Genomic DNA, 23453 nt, shown 5'->3' with positions numbered 1-23453 from the left:
TTTAAAAAAGCTTAAAGCTTAAATAAACTATCAAATTACATAAAAATATGTGTTGTATTGATGATATTAGTGCTTCAATAAATAATTTGAATTTAAATTCTACCCATAGAGAGGTTTATTTTCCATAATGCTAACCAAGTACATGCCGAAGTAATAATCAGGTTGAAAACTACTTACCTGACTCGCTATATATATAAATAAAGTATTTTCGACTATTGACCGGTTAATAGTTTGACTGTTGACCGATGCGAAACGTTTACATGCACTTTATTATTGACGTCATAATTAATTGTTGACGTCATAAACACCGGAGCGCCGGATCGCCCCAAATACATGTATTCTTAAGGTAAAAGACTTTCTGACCATAAGCTCAGTGATAAGTTTAAGATTGCGGTTCAGGTAGAAAACCAGTTATCCCATGCCTTATCAGTCAACAGTTTGGCTTTTGACTGAAAAAAACATGAAACAACTCTGTACTTTTGTAATATAAACAAATTACATCTAATTTCTGTATTGATAATATTAGTGCTTCAATAATTAATTTGCATATAATTTCTACACATAGAAAGGGTTCATAAGACTAACCAAGTACCTACCGAAGTATTAATTAGGTTGAAAAACTGCCTTGTATCTTATATAATACTAATGTAATATAAACTATCAAATTACATCTAATATTTTTCTGTAATTGATAATATTCGTGCTTCAATAATTAATTTGTATATATATTCTAGAAAAAGATTTAAATATCCCATAAGGCTAATCACGTACGCACCGTAGTATTATTCAGGTTATTTAAATTTCGCTATCGATTCACACCTTTTGATCATCTAATACATGGTTATTAAAAAATCAATACTTTTTATCGATCGACAGTGTCACAAGACCAACATAAACACATATGTATACACACAACATGGACGATATCCGAACGATCCACCCGTTATAAGACGTGAAACGTTCCCTTTATACATAAACAGGTAGGTGGGTCAACTGTCGTAATACTAGGGGGTATCAGTGAAGTAAGTTGCATAAGTATATATAGGTCTTTCTACTTTAACAATGGACATATAGACGTCCAACACATAGTATAAATCAGGAAGTAAAAGGTAGCATACCATTGATTGTATTGCATTCGAGATCGAGTCTACACATGTTCTGTATATCGACTTGTTATAACCGTGGCAAAGGGATTCAAACTGAAAGTTATTCAGACAATACAAATAAATAAAGTTTATTTGAAATAGTTGTTTTGAAATCAAATGCGTACATGCATAACTAGATATTGCAAAAATAATACTTTAAGATTAAAGTTTTACTTTATTCTTTTCTTCAAATGATATTTATGCATGTATTTATATAAACAAAGGTAATGTAATTATAATTATTACATTTTTATCGCAGTGAAATATTAGGTTTTCTGGCAAAATTAAAAACTAAATTTTGAAAATATCGGTCACGTATGATATTTTCACTTGCTTCGCATTTGTGAAAAATATTTATCAAAGTTTCCACCTCAAAATATGAATTATAAATTATTGGTATTCATCACGATGCTAGGAACATATATCATATAAGTGTAATTTTATTAGCCTATTATTTCGTTAAACAGCATCTCTAATCCGGATCGCGTGTAATCTGATGAAATTGTGTGACGGTTTGCTTCTTTAAATTAATTAAAACGATACGCGACAAATATGCTTGTACCTGATACATCCAATTTAGACAGTTTATATTTTACATATTAAAATATAAATATTACAAGGAATTTCCTATCGCATACGTAATGGCCATATATATTGTATATTGTACATGTATATTTAGACAATTTACATTTTACATATTAAAATATAAATATTACAAGGAATTTCGTACCGCATACGTAATAGACATATATATAGTATTATGTACATGTATATGTATTTATTTAAAGATGCTCCACCGCTGACAAATGGTATTTATTCACTATCAAAAACAGGAGCAGACGATTTAGTATTTTTCTTCGGTTACAAAAGTTACGTACTTATCACCATTACCACAACTGAAAAGTTTTCGCTTCTAATTTTACATCAAGGTAAAAATATGAAAAACAATTAATTGCATCCCGAAAAAATTCCGTGGCACTATATCCTATATGGAATGAAGTACTGATTGCGCATGCACCAAAGGCAAAATAAATAAGTTAGTTTTTGTGTTAATTAGACAAATATATACACGATTACACACCAATTATTGTTCAAATGATGAATATCATTTATGCTCTGTCGGCGATGGAGCATCTTTAATCAATATTTAGACTAAAAATTATAACAAACACATAGTAGTAATATGGGATATACTGACATGTACACAGAGGGAGCGATACTAATCATGTCCCGGGTATGTTATAAAAGGGGGTAAATGGTATATTGATTAGTAAGAATATAGTATTAGTTTGATTGTTTGTTTGTTTGATTAATTAACGTCCTATTAACAGCTATGGTCATGTAAGGACGGCCTCCCATGTATGCGGTGTGTTGCGTGTATGTTGTGCGAGGTGCGTGTTTGGGGAGACTGCGGTATATTCGTGTTGTGTCTTCTTGTATAGTGGAACTGTTGCCCTTTTTATAGTGCTATCCCGGGTATGTAATAAAAGGGGTAAATGTTATATCAATTAGTAAGTATATAGTATTTGATATGTAGAATAGACGTCATTAAAGTATTAGTTAACAGGTTAATTAATCATGCACAATAAGCAGGAATGATAGATATGCTGTATAAAGAAGTGACGTCACTTGTTTCTTTTAAGTTTCATCGGGACATGAAAGAAATATTGTCTGCAAACTGTGTGAATCCATGAGGCATGAAAACCAAGAAAAATGATTATTTTCGCGGATCGTTTTTTTTGCGATTTGATCTCAAAACGAGAAAAGTAAATTTTAAATTCATGCGGTATGGAATTAAGAGTAAAACGTATTTCAACCATTTCTCAATATTTTGTGGATCAAATATTCGCGACTTTATCCCCGCGAAAATATCCGTCAATACGGTTTAAGGAAGTCATATATTGAAAATGGCTTTGATTTACATTGACTGATTCAGATAACACTTACCAACGTAAAATATAATATTTATAATGTTTTACCAAACATAATAGATTTTAATTTGATATCGTGTTTGTATCCTGTAAGCTGCCAGGCAAATCACAGTGTAATCGCATGTCGCTTTATATTTCTGCTCCGCACACTGTTATATATCTGCATGGTTATTTACTATTTACTACTACAATAATTTATTCATCGGCCCAGTTATCAAAAGGATTTCTTTATGTCGAACTTTAAGTCCTATTCAAAAAGATAATTTATACTGCCAGTCAAACGTTATATAACCTTGCATTTCTATAAACATAAAAGAACATTGGAATCACGCCAATATTGTTTTTATTTCGCATAAATTTGTTATTTATGAACTATTATTATTTTCAATGAAGAAATTATTTTCCAATAGTTTTGCTTTAGACATTTAACAGAAAAAGCAATGTTGCAGCCCGTCAGAAGTTCTATCATACCTGCTTAAATTGCTTGTTCCGTTCATTCTATAACAGCGGCATAAACATATAAAACTTGTTAATCACGTTTTGATTATCACAAATATGAATAATGAATAGTTATGAGTTATATGTGCCGTACGTTTCATACTGACGAATCAAGTAAAGCTTTCAATATGCTTTTAACTCCAAACTTTACCTACTGTTTTAGAATATAATACTTACAATTCATAGGTTTTGATTATAAAAGTACAGATATCAGCTTAACGTGGTTTTAATTGTACTGTCAAACATTATTAAAGATCGACAATGCAGTGAATTTAATACATAAGGTCATAACATGAAGCAAAGTCGTCGTCTACGATTTCATGTAACATTTAACAGCCTTCTTTATAATTGAAAAATGATTTCTGTAGGTATGTTAACATCTAAACATATGCAAGGCCTAAAACATTTACAGTGCATAAAGTCTATGTTTATAGCAGCATATACGTCGTCCGTCCAAATATTTGAATGATTTGATGTTAAAGTCCGTATACTCAAAATCACAAATAGGCAGAAACGGTCGTATAAAATCATAATTAAGAAATTATCTAAGGGAAATTGCGTTTACATTCACAGATTAAGAAATCAACGAGGGGATATATTTAGAATAAAACATTTCAATATTACCATTACTGTTGTGACACAATGAGTTATGGAAATATATTTGAACTTGTATCTGGATTGTCCAAACCATCTTTGAGAAGATTTATATAAACAAAACAACACAGGCACAGTTCTTCTGTTGTACATTCACTATTACATAAGAAAATTACAAGATTATCAGAGTCAGCGATTTATGTGTCCATATGTTCCAATTTTTTTCCATAAAAGGAGGTCAATGATTTTAACACCTCTTCTTTTTAATTTCAGTTCATGTGTTCTATAAACCATGGCAACCGCCATACTACAAACAGCTGAGGACCAAATCACTTGTACCATATGTTTCGATATCTTCAGCGAGCCTAAAGCACTCCCATGCCTTCATACTTTCTGCAAAGAATGCATCAGTAAATTCATAACCGAAAGAAAAAACCAACACGGGGACAAGAAAGGATATGTTTGCCCGATCTGCCGTCGTCCTGTAGCCGTACCAACTCATCTGAGGAACAACCCAGAAACGTGGGCAAATCAGCTGGAAAATAATCACGCTGTTAGCTCTATGATTGACGCTTATAAAACACCAAGAGGCAAAACAATGGAAACTTGTTCTGAACATCCGGGAAAGGAACTGGAATTCTTCTGCGTTGATCATACAAAGTTCATATGCGCCATGTGTTCGCTACAGCACCGACGTTGTTCGGACGTTATCACGCGAGAGGATGGGGAAAACTTAGTTAAAAAATCTAGAACAAAAACGTCTTCTGTAAAAGAAACAAAACAAGGACTTCTGAAGCAATATACGAATATGTTTCTCGAACAGTGCAATTCATTTGAGCATGTTTTGGACAAGAGAAGAAATGATTTGGAGTATCTTGATAGCACCGAAGAACGTATCCGAGAAGAAATAATTTCATCTAGAAAACAGATAAATGAACTGCTGAATAAGTATGAAGAAAAAGCACTTACTCGACTAGCAAAATTAAAAACAAAGAGTTCAGGTAAAATAGAAAAGGAAAAACGCAAACTGGAATCGTTTAACGAGTCATCAAGAGGACACTTGGAACGAATTCAGAAAATGATGGACAGCAAGCAGGAAGTCACAGATACGTTTAGCGAAAGTATTCAATCCGATTATGCGTCTCTTCAAAGAAAACTCAAAACCGCTGACAGTAAGCAAATGCGTGAACAGATGACGTTCGCGATCAACCCAACTTTGGAAACATTTCTTTCCAAATTCGATAGTTTTGGCAAGTTATCTTTGAAAGATAACGAGACAAACGATCTCAGAAATTCAAATGACCATAGAGTGTGTGAATCCAAAGACACGGCACAACCTGGCGTGGAATCAAACACTTATACAGCAGCTAATTCAGTAAGAGAAATTAAGCTTCCGTTCCGCGGGAAGCCGTCGTGGATAACTGGGATAACTACACTTCCTTCTGACAGGCTGCTCCTCGTGGACCATACCAATGAAGCAGTCTCGACATATGACTCCTCTTTTAATTTGCTGTGTAAAACTGACATCCACCCAGCACCGTATGACGTAGTATCAATATCCACAACAGACGATGACGTAATGATCTCAATACCAGACGCCCAAGAGCTTTTACATTTTGACGTGATGCATGATGGCTTTGTTGAGAAAGGACAAAAATTGAAAACAAATAACGCTTGTAAAGCACTTGATTCTGACAGACAACATCTGGCAGTGTGTTCTAGTTCCGAGATCCAGATTTTTGAAAAGGACGGCGATACCTGGATGGCTGTGTTAGAAGAGTCATACTCGCGAACGAAATTTACTTACATCACATTGACGTCATCGGAGCGAAAGGTGTTCGTCTCAGATCAAACATATCCCGAACCTCACATCAGGTGTATAAATTTCAATGGTGACACTCTATGGAAGGTATCTGATGGACGGATCGGCTTCAGTACGGGGATTTGTACGATTGGTATGAAGCTCATGATAATGTCGTGGGATTTAGGAAAGATCTTCACATTATCGTTCAGTGGACGTGGCTTGGAAGTATTTAATGAAGGTTCCGTCTTGTCTCCGTGGAATATACACGCTTGCTCCCGGCGTAACATCGTTTGCGTTTCTCAGTATAAGAATGTTTGTTTGTTTGATTTATTAACGTCCTATAAACAGCTATGGTCATGTAAGGACGGCCTCCCATGTATGCGGTGTGTTGCGTGTATGTTGTGCGAGGTGAGTGTACTGGGAGACTGCGGTATGTTCGTGTTGTGTCTTCTTGTATAGTGGAACTGTTGCCCTTTTTATAGTGCTATATCACTGGAGCATGCCGCCGAAGACACCAAGCAACACACCCCACCCGGTCACATTATACTGACAACGGGCGAACCAGTCGTCCCACTCCCTTTTTGCTGAGCGCTAAACAGGAGCAGAAAACTACCACTTTTATAGATTTGGTGTGTCTCGGCCAGAGGACAGAACCCAGAGCCTTCCTCACAGACTCTTCACTTCCTACACTGGGCGAGAGTTAGATTCCTCCCATGTCAACAATGGAATCAACTCCTTTTGGGCAGCGGCGTGCCCTGGCGCAACGGCCATCAGCGCCACAAAGATAAGAAAAGTAACAGTTACAAGGGTAAGGCAAGAACACCCAGAGATGAGAGAGTCTCTCGCGAACCACATGACACCGTCTTGCCACCGCTAATAACTACTATATGTTTCATCAGCGGGAGGCAGAAAGCGTCAATGTATCAGCCGCTATAACAGACGTGATGCTTGGTAGATCATGCGAATCCCGAGAGCCTCAGAGCCTGGCCCCTCCTCACACGGTCGGCGACGCTTCAGCGAGGAGGAGGATGCCTTAATCCTCTCTGCTTGCAGCACGATTGTGAATGGCGATTCAACCATCAATCAATCCATGATCATAGACTGTTTAGAGAGTTCGGATGAAGGCAGCATTCTGCTCTCGAGGTATTCAAGTAAGCAGATCGACGACTGTGTGAGGACAGCCCGGAGGAGACTTCACAAACAGTAATTTTTCGCCCAAGAGTCAATACCTGCACGCCGCAGCCCAAAACGAGTTGAGCCCGTTATTCACATGGGATGAATTGTTTAAATAAAAAACACCCATAAAAATAATATTAATAATAATAAAATCTTTTATTTAATCAGGGTTACATATTTTGACAAGTCTAATTTACAATATGGCCCTGCATCACTATTAAAGTTATCGGAGACAACAGTTTAATACAGACAATACCTTAATTTAAATTTGTTTGTTTGTTTGATTAATTAACGTCCTATTAACAGCTATGGTCATGTAAGGACGGCCTCCCATGTATGCGGTGTGTTGCGTGTATGTTGTGCGAGGTGCGTGTGGAGACTGCGGTAAATTCATGTTATGTCTTCTTGTATAGTGGAACTTTTGCCCTTTTTATAGTGCTATATCACTGAAGCATGCCGCCGAAGACACCAAGCAACACACCCAACCGGTCACATTATTCTGACAACGGGCGAACCAGTCGTCCCACTCCCTGTTTGCTGAGTCTCGGCCAGGGGACAGAACCCAGAGCCTTCCTCACAGGGGCGAACGCTCAACGCAAGGCCAAAAGTGAGGCGGTGCCAAGGAAGGAATTAGGAAAGATAATGTCAGTTAGGAAGAAAAGAAAAGATAAGATCCTAAATTTAGTCGCCTTTTACGATCATGCAAACATTCATATCAAAATATCTCTTTTTAGTAAAACTCTTGCTGCACTTTTTTTCTGTTGTTACTGGCTCACTCCAAACAACAGAGCAATATATGAAATGTGGAAAAACTATACTTTGGTTAACTTTTTTTCAGAACATCATTTGACATACATGGCCTTAGCCTTTTCAGAACACCAATCTTTTTTGAGAGTTTCTTAGATACTTAGTCAATATGGTCATCCTGATGTATGTCAAAGATGATGTACTGTAGGCTAGTTCCCTACATGGTTGAAACAAGAAAAGGACTTTAAAAAAACAAACAAAAAACTAAAATTAAAATAAAACAATGAAAACTAAAATTAAAATAAAACAATGCAATTTAAAAAAATAAAAAACAAAAAAAAGAAAATCCGTCTATTTGTAAAAGTTATTGCGTAGACGGACATCCAATTAAAAAAAATTAAAAAAAAAAAAAGAAAGAAAGAAAAGATGGGCTTACTTGAGCAGGGTCCCCGTCCCAAGCCCGGACAAGGATACATGCTAAGATATGGCAGACATATCTAAGTGTGTATCCCTGACAGATGCTCAAAAGGACAAATATCAATATATGTGGTAGTACTGCTCACAAGCATGATAATGTGCAAATCTCAAGTGGAACTCCCTAGTAGTTTCCAAGAAAAGAGCGGAATACGATTGCTGACCCCCAAAAAAGGCATCTAAATTGGGGAGTGGAATATTTTATTGGAATTAGGGTTAAAGGAAAAGGCCAAGGTTGACCATCTCAATACATTTTGTTGTACTGCTCACAAGCATGCTACGGTGCGAATATCAAGTGATCTCCCCTGCACTAAAATAGCAAAAGGAGTTATTAACACCGTGAACAGCAACGTATTATGCATATAAGGGGGGTAGCCAAGCGCAAGTGCGTAAATGCAACACCCCAGCATCACCATGGAACAACCAAAAGCCATTATCATTTATGATTATTGGTTTGATTCGGCAGCTGAGTTCTGCTACAACCGCAACTTTCGTTTCCATGAGGACAAAGTAAGGGGAGGGGGCGCCATCCTGATGTACGTTAAAGAGGAAGCAATAGAATTGCTTCAGTACAGTTCACAACAGGGCTTTACATTTACTGTCTACAGAGTATGGAGTACTGTAGGCTAGTTCGCGAAAACGATATCGGTGATAATACACTTACTTCAATGCAATATTGGATCCCTGATTTTTCCCAATATCTACTGACATTCTCGAGCAAGTACATGTATGCTTTGATTTGTTTGTTTGTTTGTTTGATTTATTAACGTCCTATAAACAGCTATGGTCATGTAAGGACGGCCTCCCATGTATGCGGTGTGTTGCGTGTATGTTGTGCGAGGTGAGTGTACTGGGAGACTGCGGTATGTTCGTGTTGTGTCTTCTTGTATAGTGGAACTGTTGCCCTTTTTATAGTGCTATATCACTGGAGCATGCCGCCGAAGACACCAAGCAACACACCCACCCGGTCACATTATACTGACAACGGGCGAACCAGTCGTCCCACTCCCTTTTTGCTGAGCGCTAAACAGGAGCAGAAACTACCACTTTTATAGATTTGGTGTGTCTCGGCCAGAGGACAGAACCCAGAGCCTTCCTCACAGACTCTTCACTTCCTACACTGGGCGAGAGTTAGATTCCTCCCATGTCAACAATGGAATCAACTCCTTTTGGGCAGCGGCGTGCCCTGGCGCAACGGCCATCAGCGCCACAAAGATAAGAAAAGTAACAGTTACAAGGGTAAGGCAAGAACACCCAGAGATGAGAGAGTCTCTCGCGAACCACATGACACCGTCTTGCCACCGCTAATAACTACTATATGTTTCATCAGCGGGAGGCAGAAAGCGTCAATGTATCAGCCGCTATAACAGACGTGATGCTTGGTAGATCATGCGAATCCCGAGAGCCTCAGAGCCTGGCCCCTCCTCACACGGTCGGCGACGCTTCAGCGAGGAGGAGGATGCCTTAATCCTCTCTGCTTGCAGCACGATTGTGAATGGCGATTCAACCATCAATCAATCCATGATCATAGACTGTTTAGAGAGTTCGGATGAAGGCAGCATTCTGCTCTCGAGGTATTCAAGTAAGCAGATCGACGACTGTGTGAGGACAGCCCGGAGGAGACTTCACAAACAGTAATTTTCGCCCAAGAGTCAATACCTGCACGCCGCAGCCCAAAACGAGTTGAGCCCGTTATTCACATGGGATGAATTGTTTAAATAAAAAACACCCATAAAAATAATATTAATAATAATAAAATCTTTTATTTAATCAGGGTTACATATTTTGACAAGTCTAATTTACAATATGGCCCTGCATCACTATTAAAGTTATCGGAGACAACAGTTTAATACAGACAATACCTTAATTTAAATTTGTTTGTTTGTTTGATTAATTAACGTCCTATTAACAGCTATGGTCATGTAAGGACGGCCTCCCATGTATGCGGTGTGTTGCGTGTATGTTGTGCGAGGTGCGTGTGGAGACTGCGGTAAATTCATGTTATGTCTTCTTGTATAGTGGAACTTTTGCCCTTTTTATAGTGCTATATCACTGAAGCATGCCGCCGAAGACACCAAGCAACACACCCAACCGGTCACATTATTCTGACAACGGGCGAACCAGTCGTCCCACTCCCTGTTTGCTGAGTCTCGGCCAGGGGACAGAACCCAGAGCCTTCCTCACAGGGGCGAACGCTCAACGCAAGGCCAAAAGTGAGGCGGTGCCAAGGAAGGCATTAGGAAAGATAATGTCAGTTAGGAAGAAAAGAAAAGATAAGATCCTAAATTTAGTCGCCTTTTACGATCATGCAAACATTCATATCAAAATATCTCTTTTTAGTAAAACTCTTGCTGCACTTTTTTTCTGTTGTTACTGGCTCACTCCAAACAACAGAGCAATATATAAAATGGGGAAAAACTATACTTTGGTTAACTTTTTTTCAGAACATCATTTGACATACATGGCCTTAGCCTTTTCATTTGTCTGTTTGTTTGATTAATTAACGTCCTATCAACAGCTATGGTCATGTAAGGACGGCCTCCCATGTATGCGGTGTGTTGCGTGAATGTCGTGCGAGGTGCATGTTTTGAGAGACTGCGGTATATTCATGTTATGTCTTCTTGTATAGTGGAACTTTTGCCCTTTTTATAGTGCTATATCACTGAAGCATGCCGCCGAAGACACCAAGCAACACACCCCACCCGGTCACATTATACTGACAACGGGCGAACCAGTCGTCCCACTCCCTTTATGCTGAGCGCTAAGCAGGAGCAGAAACTACCACTTTTATAGACTTTGGTGTGTCTCGGCCAGGGGACAGGACCCAGAGCCTTCCTCACAGGGGCGAACGCTCAACCCAAGGCCAAAAGTGAGGCGTTGCCAAGGGAGGCTTTAGGAAAGATTAAAGTCAGTTAGTAAGAAGAGAAAAGATAAGATCCTAAATTTAGTCGCCTTTTACGATCATGCAATAGGGGCAGCAGGTACAATTCTAACGCCCTACCTGCAGGGCAGAACACCAATCTTTTTTGAGAGTTTCTTAGATACTTAGTCAATATGGTCATCCTGATGTATGTCAAAGATGATGTACTGTAGGCTAGTTCCCTACATGGTTGAAACAAGAAAAGGACTTTAAAAAAACAAACAAAAAACTAAAATTAAAATAAAACAATGCAATTTAAAAAAATAAAAAACAAAAAAAAGAAAATCCGTCTATTTGTAAAAGTTATTGCGTAGACGGACATCCAATTAAAAAAAATTAAAAAAAAAAAAAAAGAAAGAAAGAAAAGATGGGCTTACTTGAGCAGGGTCCCCGTCCCAAGCCCGGACAAGGATACATGCTAAGATATGGCAGACATATCTAAGTGTGTATCCCTGACAGATGCTCAAAAGGACAAATATCAATATATGTGGTAGTACTGCTCACAAGCATGATAATGTGCAAATCTCAAGTGGAACTCCCTAGTAGTTTCCAAGAAAAGAGCGGAATACGATTGCTGACCCCCAAAAAAGGCATCTAAATTGGGGAGTGGAATATTTTATTGGAATTAGGGTTAAAGGAAAAGGCCAAGGTTGACCATCTCAATACATTTTGTTGTACTGCTCACAAGCATGCTACGGTGCGAATATCAAGTGATCTCCCCTGCACTAAAATAGCAAAAGGAGTTATTAACACCGTGAACAGCAACGTATTATGCATATAAGGGGGGTAGCCAAGCGCAAGTGCGTAAATGCAACACCCCAGCATCACCATGGAACAACCAAAAGCCATTATCATTTATGATTATTGGTTTGATTCGGCAGCTGAGTTCTGCTACAACCGCAACTTTCGTTTCCATGAGGACAAAGTAAGGGGAGGGGGCGCCATCCTGATGTACGTTAAAGAGGAAGCAATAGAATTGCTTCAGTACAGTTCACAACAGGGCTTTACATTTACTGTCTACAGAGTATGGAGTACTGTAGGCTAGTTCGCGAAAACGATATCGGTGATAATACACTTACTTCAATGCAATATTGGATCCCTGATTTTTCCCAATATCTACTGACATTCTCGAGCAAGTACATGTATGCTTTGATTTGTTTGTTTGTTTGTTTGATTTATTAACGTCCTATTAACAGCTATGGTCATGTAAGGACGGCCTCCCATGTATGCGGTGTGTTGCGTGTATGTTGTGCGAGGTGAGTGTACTGGGAGACTGCGGTATGTTCGTGTTGTGTCTTCTTGTATAGTGGAACTGTTGCCCTTTTTATAGTGCTATATCACTGGAGCATGCCGCCGAAGACACCAAGCAACACACCCACCCGGTCACATTATACTGACAACGGGCGAACCAGTCGTCCCACTCCCTTTTTGCTGAGCGCTAAACAGGAGCAGAAACTACCACTTTTATAGATTTGGTGTGTCTCGGCCAGAGGACAGAACCCAGAGCCTTCCTCACAGACTCTTCACTTCCTACACTGGGCGAGAGTTAGATTCCTCCCATGTCAACAATGGAATCAACTCCTTTTGGGCAGCGGCGTGCCCTGGCGCAACGGCCATCAGCGCCACAAAGATAAGAAAAGTAACAGTTACAAGGGTAAGGCAAGAACACCCAGAGATGAGAGAGTCTCTCGCGAACCACATGACACCGTCTTGCCACCGCTAATAACTACTATATGTTTCATCAGCGGGAGGCAGAAAGCGTCAATGTATCAGCCGCTATAACAGACGTGATGCTTGGTAGATCATGCGAATCCCGAGAGCCTCAGAGCCTGGCCCCTCCTCACACGGTCGGCGACGCTTCAGCGAGGAGGAGGATGCCTTAATCCTCTCTGCTTGCAGCACGATTGTGAATGGCGATTCAACCATCAATCAATCCATGATCATAGACTGTTTAGAGAGTTCGGATGAAGGCAGCATTCTGCTCTCGAGGTATTCAAGTAAGCAGATCGACGACTGTGTGAGGACAGCCCGGAGGAGACTTCACAAACAGTAATTTTCGCCCAAGAGTCAATACCTGCACGCCGCAGCCCAAAACGAGTTGAGCCCGTTATTCACATGGGATGAATTGTTTAAATAAAAAACACCCATAAAAATAATATTAATAATAATAAAATCTTTTATTTAATCAGGGTTACATATTTTGACAAGTCTAATTTACAATATGGCCCTGCATCACTATTAAAGTTATCGGAGACAACAGTTTAATACAGACAATACCTTAATTTAAATTTGTTTGTTTGTTTGATTAATTAACGTCCTATTAACAGCTATGGTCATGTAAGGACGGCCTCCCATGTATGCGGTGTGTTGCGTGTATGTTGTGCGAGGTGCGTGTGGAGACTGCGGTAAATTCATGTTATGTCTTCTTGTATAGTGGAACTTTTGCCCTTTTTATAGTGCTATATCACTGAAGCATGCCGCCGAAGACACCAAGCAACACACCCAACCGGTCACATTATTCTGACAACGGGCGAACCAGTCGTCCCACTCCCTGTTTGCTGAGTCTCGGCCAGGGGACAGAACCCAGAGCCTTCCTCACAGGGGCGAACGCTCAACGCAAGGCCAAAAGTGAGGCGGTGCCAAGGAAGGAATTAGGAAAGATAATGTCAGTTAGGAAGAAAAGAAAAGATAAGATCCTAAATTTAGTCGCCTTTTACGATCATGCAAACATTCATATCAAAATATCTCTTTTTAGTAAAACTCTTGCTGCACTTTTTTTCTGTTGTTACTGGCTCACTCCAAACAACAGAGCAATATATAAAATGGGGAAAAACTATACTTTGGTTAACTTTTTTTCAGAACATCATTTGACATACATGGCCTTAGCCTTTTCATTTGTCTGTTTGTTTGATTAATTAACGTCCTATCAACAGCTATGGTCATGTAAGGACGGCCTCCCATGTATGCGGTGTGTTGCGTGAATGTCGTGCGAGGTGCATGTTTTGAGAGACTGCGGTATATTCATGTTATGTCTTCTTGTATAGTGGAACTTTTGCCCTTTTTATAGTGCTATATCACTGAAGCATGCCGCCGAAGACACCAAGCAACACACCCCACCCGGTCACATTATACTGACAACGGGCGAACCAGTCGTCCCACTCCCTTTATGCTGAGCGCTAAGCAGGAGCAGAAACTACCACTTTTATAGACTTTGGTGTGTCTCGGCCAGGGGACAGGACCCAGAGCCTTCCTCACAGACTCTTCACTTCCTACACTGGGCGAGAGTTAGATTCCTCCCATGTCAACAATGGAATCAACTCCTTTTGGGCAGCGGCGTGCCCTGGCGCAACGGCCATCAGCGCCACAAAGATAAGAAAAGTAACAGTTACAAGGGTAAGGCAAGAACACCCAGAGATGAGAGAGTCTCTCGCGAGCCACATGACACACGTCTTGCCACCGCGATAACTACTATATGCTTCATCAGCGGGAGGCAGAAAGCGTCAATGTATCAGCCGCTATAACGAGACGTGATGCTTTGTGGGTCATGTGACTCCCGAGAGCCTCAGAGCCTGGCCCCTCCTCACACGGTCGGCAACGCTTCAGCAAGGAGGATGCTGCCTTAATCCTCTCTGCTTGCAGCATGATTGTGAATGGCGATTCAACCATCAATCAATCCATGATCATAGACTGTTTAAAGAGTTCGGGTGAAGGCAGCATTCTGCTCTTGAGGTATTCAAGTAAGCAGACCGCCGACCGTGTGAGGACAGCCCGGAGGAGACTTCACAAACAGTAATTTTCGCCCAAGAGTCAATACCTGCACGCTGCAGCCCAAAACGAGTTGAGCCCATTATTCACATGGGATGAAGTGTTTTAAATAAAAAACACCCATAACAATAATATTAATAATAATAAAATCTTTTATTTAATCAGGGTTACATATTTTGACAAGTCTAATTTACAATATGGCCCTGCATCACTATTAAAGTTATCGGAGACAACAGTTTAATACAGACAATACCTTAATTTAAATTTGTTTGTTTGATTAATTAACGTCCTATTAACAGCTATGGTCATGTAAGGACGGCCTCCCATGTATGCAGTGTGTTGTGTGTATGTTGTGCGAGGTGCGTGTTTCGGGAGACTGCGGTATATTCCTGTTGTGTCTTCTTGTATAGTGGAACTTTTGCACTTTTATAGTGCTATATCACTGGAGCATGCCGCCGAAGACACCAAGCAACACACTCCACCCGGTCACATTATACTGACAACGGGCGAACCAGTCGTCCCACTCCCTTTTTGCTGAGCGCTAAACAGGAGCAGAAACTACCACTTTTATAGATTTGGTGTGTCTCGGCCAGAGGACAGAACCCAGAGCCTTCCTCACAGACTCTTCACTTCCTACACTGGGCGAGAGTTAGATTCCTCCCATGTCAACAATGGAATCAACTCCTTTTGGGCAGCGGCGTGCCCTGGCGCAACGGCCATCAGCGCCACAAAGATAAGAAAAGTAACAGTTACAAGGGTAAGGCAAGAACACCCAGAGATGAGAGAGTCTCTCGCGAGCCACATGACACAGTCTTGCCACCGCTGATAACTACTATATGCTTCATCAGCCGCTATAACAGACGTGATGCTTGGTGGGTCATGTGACTCCCGAGAGCCTCAGAGCCTGGCCCCTCCTCACACGGTCGGCGACGCTTCAGCGAGGAGGAGGATGCCTTAATCCTCTCTGCTTGCAGCACGATTGTGAATGGCGATTCAACCATCAATCAATCCATGATCATAGACTGTTTAGAGAGTTCGGATGAAGGCAGCATTCTGCTCTCGAGGTATTCAAGTAAGCAGATCGACGACTGTGTGAGGACAGCCTGGAGGAGACTTCACAAACAGTAATTTTCGCCCAAGAGTCAATACCTGCACACCGCAGCCCAAAACGAGTTTGTTTGTTTGATTAGTTAACGTCCTATTAACAGCCAGGGTCATGTAAGGACGGCCTCCCATGTATGCGGTGTGTTGCGTGTATGTTATGCGAGGTGCGTGTTTTGGGAGACTGCGGTATATTCATGTTATGTCTTCTTGTATAGTGGAACTGTTGCCCTTTTTATAGTGCTATATCACTGAAGCATGCCGCCGAAGACACCAAGCAACACACCCCACCCGGTCACATTATACTGACAACGGGCGAACCAGTCGTCCCACTCCCTGTATGCTGAGCGCTAAGCAGGAGCAGAAACTACCACTTTTATAGACTTTGGTGTGTCTCGGCCAGGGGACAGAACCCAGAGCCTTCCTCACAGGGGCGAACGCTCAACTAAAGGCCAAAAGTGAGGCGGTGCCAAGGGAGGCATTAGGAAGGATAAAGTCAGTTTAGGAAGAACAGAAAAGATAAGATCCTAAATTTAGTCGCCTTATACGATCATGCAATAGGGGCAGCAGGTACAATTCTAACGCCCTACCTGCAGGGCAGGAGATTCTTTTATACACTATGATGTGTCTCGGCCATGGGACAGAACCCAAATTCTTCCTCATAGGGGCCAGTGCTCAACAGAAGGCCAAAAGTGAGGTGGTGTCAAGAAAGACGTTTGGACGAAGAAAGAAAAGATTACATCCTTAATTTAGTCGCCTTTTACTATCAGCAAAATAGGAGCATCAGGTCGCTGATAATATTTTTGATAACTATTCTAGATAGCATCGTGTGAATGACGTATGCGAGTACATATAATTTTATCTGTTTTAGGTCTTCTTCATAATAAACTTAATAATAAACTTCTTTGTAACCAATGAGTGTTACATGTCGTTTTTGTGACCCAAGCTACAAATCGGCGCCCAGCGTATATTGAAGCAAGACCAGGGTCTTATGTTGTTTGTTTTAGTTGAATTGTATGTTATTTGATTTAGTTTCATTATAAAAACGATGCTACGGGGGGCGAAGGGGAGGAGCACCAGGTTTCTCTGTCAATGTGTCAGAAATAGAGCAGACATGGGCGAGAAACCTGGAGAGGATGGCCTCCACAGGGGCTTCCGCTACGCACAATATCAACACCTACAAGGACCTCCCAGTACTGGTCAAACTCCACGAATGGTTGACCAGTCTAGAGCGAGGCAAAAACAAGGCAACAGCAGTCCAGCACTGCCGTCAAGTACTGGCAGTTTGGAAAACCGTGGATATGGGGCCATCGCCCAGCCTCGACGGCCTTCTGGATACTGCTAACGTTAGGACTTATTAGGCGGAACCCAGCAAGGAGTCCATGCAGCCTGGGACGCTGCGTTCCCACATGGGCTCCTTCGGGAATTCCTTTCATTCCTAACCGCAGAAAATGTGATTGCAGGGTCTCAGGTGGAATAATCACAAAACCTTAACCAAGCTTTGGCCCGCTGGTCAAGTACTGTTGGCAAAATTGCCAGACGGCGGGCAGTGGAACGTGCCGTGACTGACAGCCAGGATCAGGTGCCACCGGAAGACTTGGCGTCAGCTGAGGTCACCAGCAGCGGAAGAGGCAAAAACTCTTTTGGAGATGTCCGCTCCTGGCGACCTCCGAACCCTTAGCAATAACAGCTTCGCCAAGTGCAGGAATTACCTGATGTTTAGGGTTATTGCATGCAATGCCCAACGGTCGTGGGCCGTTGCATCCCTATCCATCAGGTCATTCCTGTACGCGCAAGAGCGGTCGGGGGAAGGTGTTCGCGTGATGGTAGTCGCCGACCATAAGACAGGCTACCGGACCCCGGCCACTCTAGCTGTGCCATCTGATCTCTGGCGGCTGTTAAATATCTATGTGAGGATGCGGCATGTCCACATCATACCAAAGAGGCCGGACCTGGAACAGGAAAGTTCCATTTTTTTGTTTGTTTGATTAATTAACGTCCTATTAACAGCTATGGTCATGTAAGGACGGCCTCCCATGTATGCGGTGTGTTGTGTGTATGTTGTGCGAGGTGCGTGTTTCGGGAGACTGCGGTATATTCCTGTTGTGTCTTCTTGTATAGCGGAACTTTTGCCCTTTTTATAGTGCTATATGACTGGAGCATGCCGCCGAAGACACCAAGCAACACACCCCACCCGGTCACATTATACTGACAACGGGCGAACCAGTCGTCCCACTCCCTTTTTGCTGAGCGCTAAACAGGAGCAGAAACTACCACTATTATAGACTTTGGTGGTGTGTCTCGGCCAGGGGACAGAACCCAGAGCCTTCCTCACAGTGTGAGGACAAGCCCGGAGTTTTCACAAAACAGTAATTTTCGCCCAAGAGTCAATTCCTGCAGAGCCCAAAAACGAGTTGAGGCCCATTTTTCACTTGGAGATAATTGTTTTAAATAAAAAAACACCCCATTAACAATAATATTCAATAATAATAAAAATCTGTTTATTTAATCAGGCCCTGCAGTGTTGGGCGTATAGAAACATATGATCGTTTAAAGGCGGATGGATCAACGTCCTATTAACAGCTATGGTCATGTTAATACAGACAATAAGGAACGGCCTCCACTAACAAGTTTTGATGTATGCGGTGTGTTGTGTGTATGTTGTGCGAGGTGCGTGTTTCGGGAGACTGCGGTATATTCCTGTTGTGTCTTCTTGTATAGTGGAACTTTTGCACTTTTTATAGTGCTATATCACTGGAGCATGCCGCCGAAGACACCAAGCAACACACCCCACCCGGTCACATTATACTGACAACGGGCGAACCAGTCGTCCCACTCCCTTTTTGCTGAGCGCTAAACAGGAGCAGAAACTACCACTTTTATAGATTTGGTATGTCTCGGCCAGAGGGCAGAACCCAGAGCCTTCCTCACAGACTCTTCACTTCCTACACTGGGCGAGAGTTAGATTCTCCCATGTCAACAATGGAATCAACTCCTTTTGGGCAGCGGCGTGCCTGGCGCAACGGCCATCAGCGCAAGATAAGAAAAGTAACAGTTACAAGGGTAAGGCAAGAACACCCAGAGATGAGAGAGTCTCTCGCGAGCCACATGACACAGTCTTGCCACCGCCTTTAACTACTATATGCTTCATCAGCGGGCGCAGAGTATATACAACAGACGTGATGCTTGGTGGGTCATGGACTCCCGAAGCCTCAGAGCCTGGCCCCTCCTCACACGGTCGGCGACGCTTCAGCGAGGAGGAGGATGCCTTAATCCTCTCTGCTTGCAGCACGATTGTGAATGGCGATTCAACCATCAATCAATCCATGATCATAGACTGTTTAAAGAGTTCGGATGAAGGCAGCATTCTGCTCTTGAGGTATTCAAGTAAGCAGACCGCCGACCGTGTGAGGACAGCCCGGAGGAGACTTCACAAACAGTAATTTTCGCCCAAGAGTCAATACCTGCACGCCGCAGCCCAAAACGAGTTGAGCCCATTATTCACATGGGATGAAGTGTTTTAAATAAAAAACACCCATAACAATAATATTAATAATAATAAAATCTTTTATTTAATCAGGGTTACATATTTTGACAAGTCTAATTTACAATATGGCCCTGCATCAATATTAAAGTTATCAGAGACAACAGTTTAATACAGACAATACCTTAATTTAAATTTGTTTGTTTGATTAATTAACGTCCTATTAACAGCTATGGTCATGTAAGGACGGCCTCCCATGTATGCGGTGTGTTGTGTGTATGTTGTGCGAGGTGCGTGTTTCGGGAGACTGCGGTATATTCCTGTTGTGTCTTCTTGTATAGTGGAACTTTTGCACTTTTTATAGTGCTATATCACTGGAGCATGCCGCCGAAGACACCAAGCAACACACCCCACCCGGTCACATTATACTGACAACGGGCGAACCAGTCGTCCCACTCCCTTTTTGCTGAGCGCTAAACAGGAGCAGAAACTACCACTTTTATAGATTTGGTATGTCTCGGCCAGAGGGCAGAACCCAGAGCCTTCCTCACAGACTCTTCACTTCCTACACTGGGCGAGAGTTAGATTCCTCCCATGTCAACAATGGAATCAACTCCTTTTGGGCAGCGGCGTGCCCTGGCGCAACGGCCATCAGCGCCACAAAGATAAGAAAAGTAACAGTTACAAGGGTAAGGCAAGAACACCCAGAGATGAGAGAGTCTCTCGCGAGCCACATGACACAGTCTTGCCACCGCTGATAACTACTATATGCTTCATCAGCGGGAGGCAAAAAGCGTCAATGTATCAGCCGCTATAACAGACGTGATGCTTGGTGGGTCATGTGACTCCCGAGAGCCTCAGAGCCTGGCCCCTCCTCACACGGTCGGCGACGCTTCAGCGAGGAGGAGGATGCCTTAATCCTCTCTGCTTGCAGCACGATTGTGAATGGCGATTCAACCATCAATCAATACATGATCATAGACTGTTTAAAGAGTTCAGATGAAGGCAGCATTCTGCTCTTGAGGTATTCAAGTAAGCGAACCGCCGACTGTGTGAGGACAGCCTGGAGGAGACTTCACAAACAGTAATTTTCGCCCAAGAGTCAATACCTGCACACCGCAGCCCAAAACGAGTTTGTTTGTTTGATTAGTTAACGTCCTATTAACAGCCAGGGTCATGTAAGGACGGCCTCCCATGTATGCAGTGTGATGCGTGTATGTTATGCGAGGTGCGTGTTTTGGGAGACTGCGGTATATTCATGTTGTGTCTTCTTGTATAGTGGAACTTTTGCCCTTTTTATAGTGCTATATCACTGAAGCATGCCGCCGAAGACACCAAGCAACACACCCCACCCGGTCACATTATACTGACAACGGACGAACCAGTCGTCCCACTCCCTGTATGCTGAGCGCTAAGCAGGAGCAGAAACTACCACTTTTATAGACTTTGGTGTGTCTCGGCCAGGGGACAGAACCCAGAGCCTTCCTCACAGGGGCGAACGCTCAACTCAAGGCCAAAAGTGAGGCGGTGGCCAAGGGAGGCATTAGGAAGGATAAAGTCAGTTTAGGAAGAACAGAAAAGATAAGATCCTAAATTTAGTCGCCTTATACGATCATGCAATAGGGGCAGCAGGTACAATTATAACGCCCTACCTGCAGGGCAGCAACTTTTATACACTATGTTGTGTCTCGGCCATGGGACAGAACCCAAATTCTTCCTCATAGGGGCCAGTGCTCAACAGAAGGCCAAAAGTGAGGTGGTGTCAAGAAAGACGTTTGGACGAAGAAAGAAAAGATTACATCCTTAATTTAGTCGCCTTTTACTATCAGCAAAATAGGAGCATCAGGTCGCTGATAATATTTTTGATAACTATTCTAGATAGCATCGTGTGAATGACGTATGCGAGTACATATAATTTTATCTGTTTTAGGTCTTCTTCATAATAAACTTAATAATAAACTTCTTTGTAACCAATGAGTGTTACATGTCGTTTTTGTGACCCAAGCTACAAATCGGCGCCCAGCGTATATTGAAGCAAGACCAGGGTCTTATGTTGTTTGTTTTAGTTGAATTGTATGTTATTTGATTTAGTTTCATTATAAAAACGATGCTACGGGGGGCGAAGGGGAGGAGCACCAGGTTTCTCTGTCAATGTGTCAGAAATAGAGCAGACATGGGCGAGAAACCTGGAGAGGATGGCCTCCACAGGGGCTTCCGCTACGCACAATATCAACACCTACAAGGACCTCCCAGTACTGGTCAAACTCCACGAATGGTTGACCAGTCTAGAGCGAGGCAAAAACAAGGCAACAGCAGTCCAGCACTGCCGTCAAGTACTGGCAGTTTGGAAAACCGTGGATATGGGGCCATCGCCCAGCCTCGACGGCCTTCTGGATACTGCTAACGTTAGGACTTATTAGGCGGAACCCAGCAAGGAGTCCATGCAGCCTGGGACGCTGCGTTCCCACATGGGCTCCTTCGGGAATTCCTTTCATTCCTAACCGCAGAAAATGTGATTGCAGGGTCTCAGGTGGAATAATCACAAAACCTTAACCAAGCTTTGGCCCGCTGGTCAAGTACTGTTGGCAAAATTGCCAGACGGCGGGCAGTGGAACGTGCCGTGACTGACAGCCAGGATCAGGTGCCACCGGAAGACTTGGCGTCAGCTGAGGTCACCAGCAGCGGAAGAGGCAAAAACTCTTTTGGAGATGTCCGCTCCTGGCGACCTCCGAACCCTTAGCAATAACAGCTTCGCCAAGTGCAGGAATTACCTGATGTTTAGGGTTATTGCATGCAATGCCCAACGGTCGTGGGCCGTTGCATCCCTATCCATCAGGTCATTCCTGTACGCGCAAGAGCGGTCGGGGGAAGGTGTTCGCGTGATGGTAGTCGCCGACCATAAGACAGGCTACCGGACCCCGGCCACTCTAGCTGTGCCATCTGATCTCTGGCGGCTGTTAAATATCTATGTGAGGATGCGGCATGTCCACATCATACCAAAGAGGCCGGACCTGGAACAGGAAATTCCATTTTTTTGTTTGTTTGATTAATTAACGTCCTATTAACAGCTATGGTCATGTAAGGACGGCCTCCCATGTATGCGGTGTGTTGCGTGTATGTTGTGCGAGGTGCGTGTTTCGGGAGACTGCGGTATATTCGTGTTGTGTCTTCTTGTATAGTGGAACTTTTGCCCTTTTTATAGTGCTATATCACTGAAGCATGCCGCCGAAGACACCAAGCAACACACCCCACCCGGTCACATTATACTGACAACGGGCGAACCAGTCGTCCCACTCCCTTTAAGTCGCCAGGAGGCTCTACCACTTTTGCTGGTGCGCTAGAGGACAGGAGCACAGACTCTTCAACCTACCAGAGTTAGAAACTACCACTTTCAACAATGGAATCAACTCCTTTTGAGCAGCGGCGTGCTCTGGCGCAACAGCCATCAGCGCCACAAAGATAAGAAAAGTAACAGTTACAAGGGTAAGGCAAGAACACCCAGAGATGAGAGAGTCTCTCGCGAGCCGCATGACCCACCGTCCTGCCACCGCCGATAACTACTATATGCTTCATCAGCGGGAGGCAGAAAGCGTCAATGTATCAGCCGCTATAACGAATGTGATGCTTTGTGGGTCATGTGACTCCTCAGAGCCTGGCCCCTCCTCACACGGTCGGCAACGCTTCAGCAAGGAGGATGCTGCCTTAATCCTCTCTGCTTGCAGCATGATTGTGAATGGCGATTCAACCATCAATCAATCCATGATCATAGACTGTTTAAAGAGTTCGGGTGAAGGCAGCATTCTGCTCTTGAGGT

At 42.6% G+C, this 23453-nt stretch overlaps 1 protein-coding gene across 1 annotated transcript; it reads left to right on the top strand.

Annotated features, from left to right (window-relative positions):
* Positions 1–846: 846 nt before the first annotated feature.
* LOC138310875 (uncharacterized) lies at positions 847–7179 on the top strand. The gene is made up of 3 exons (XM_069252205.1): positions 847–980; positions 4442–6284; positions 6928–7179. The coding sequence occupies exons 2-3, from the start codon at positions 4461–4463 to the stop codon at positions 7177–7179; spliced, it is 2076 nt and encodes a 691-aa protein (XP_069108306.1). The 5' UTR covers positions 847–980; positions 4442–4460.
* Positions 7180–23453: the final 16274 nt, after the last annotated feature.

The sequence above is a fragment of the Argopecten irradians genome, chromosome 16 (genome assembly GCF_041381155.1).
Source record: "Argopecten irradians isolate NY chromosome 16, Ai_NY, whole genome shotgun sequence".
NCBI lineage: Eukaryota > Metazoa > Mollusca > Bivalvia > Pectinida > Pectinidae > Argopecten > Argopecten irradians.
Note: the sequence above shows the minus strand (reverse complement) of the source record. Positions and strands in the feature narration are given on the sequence as shown.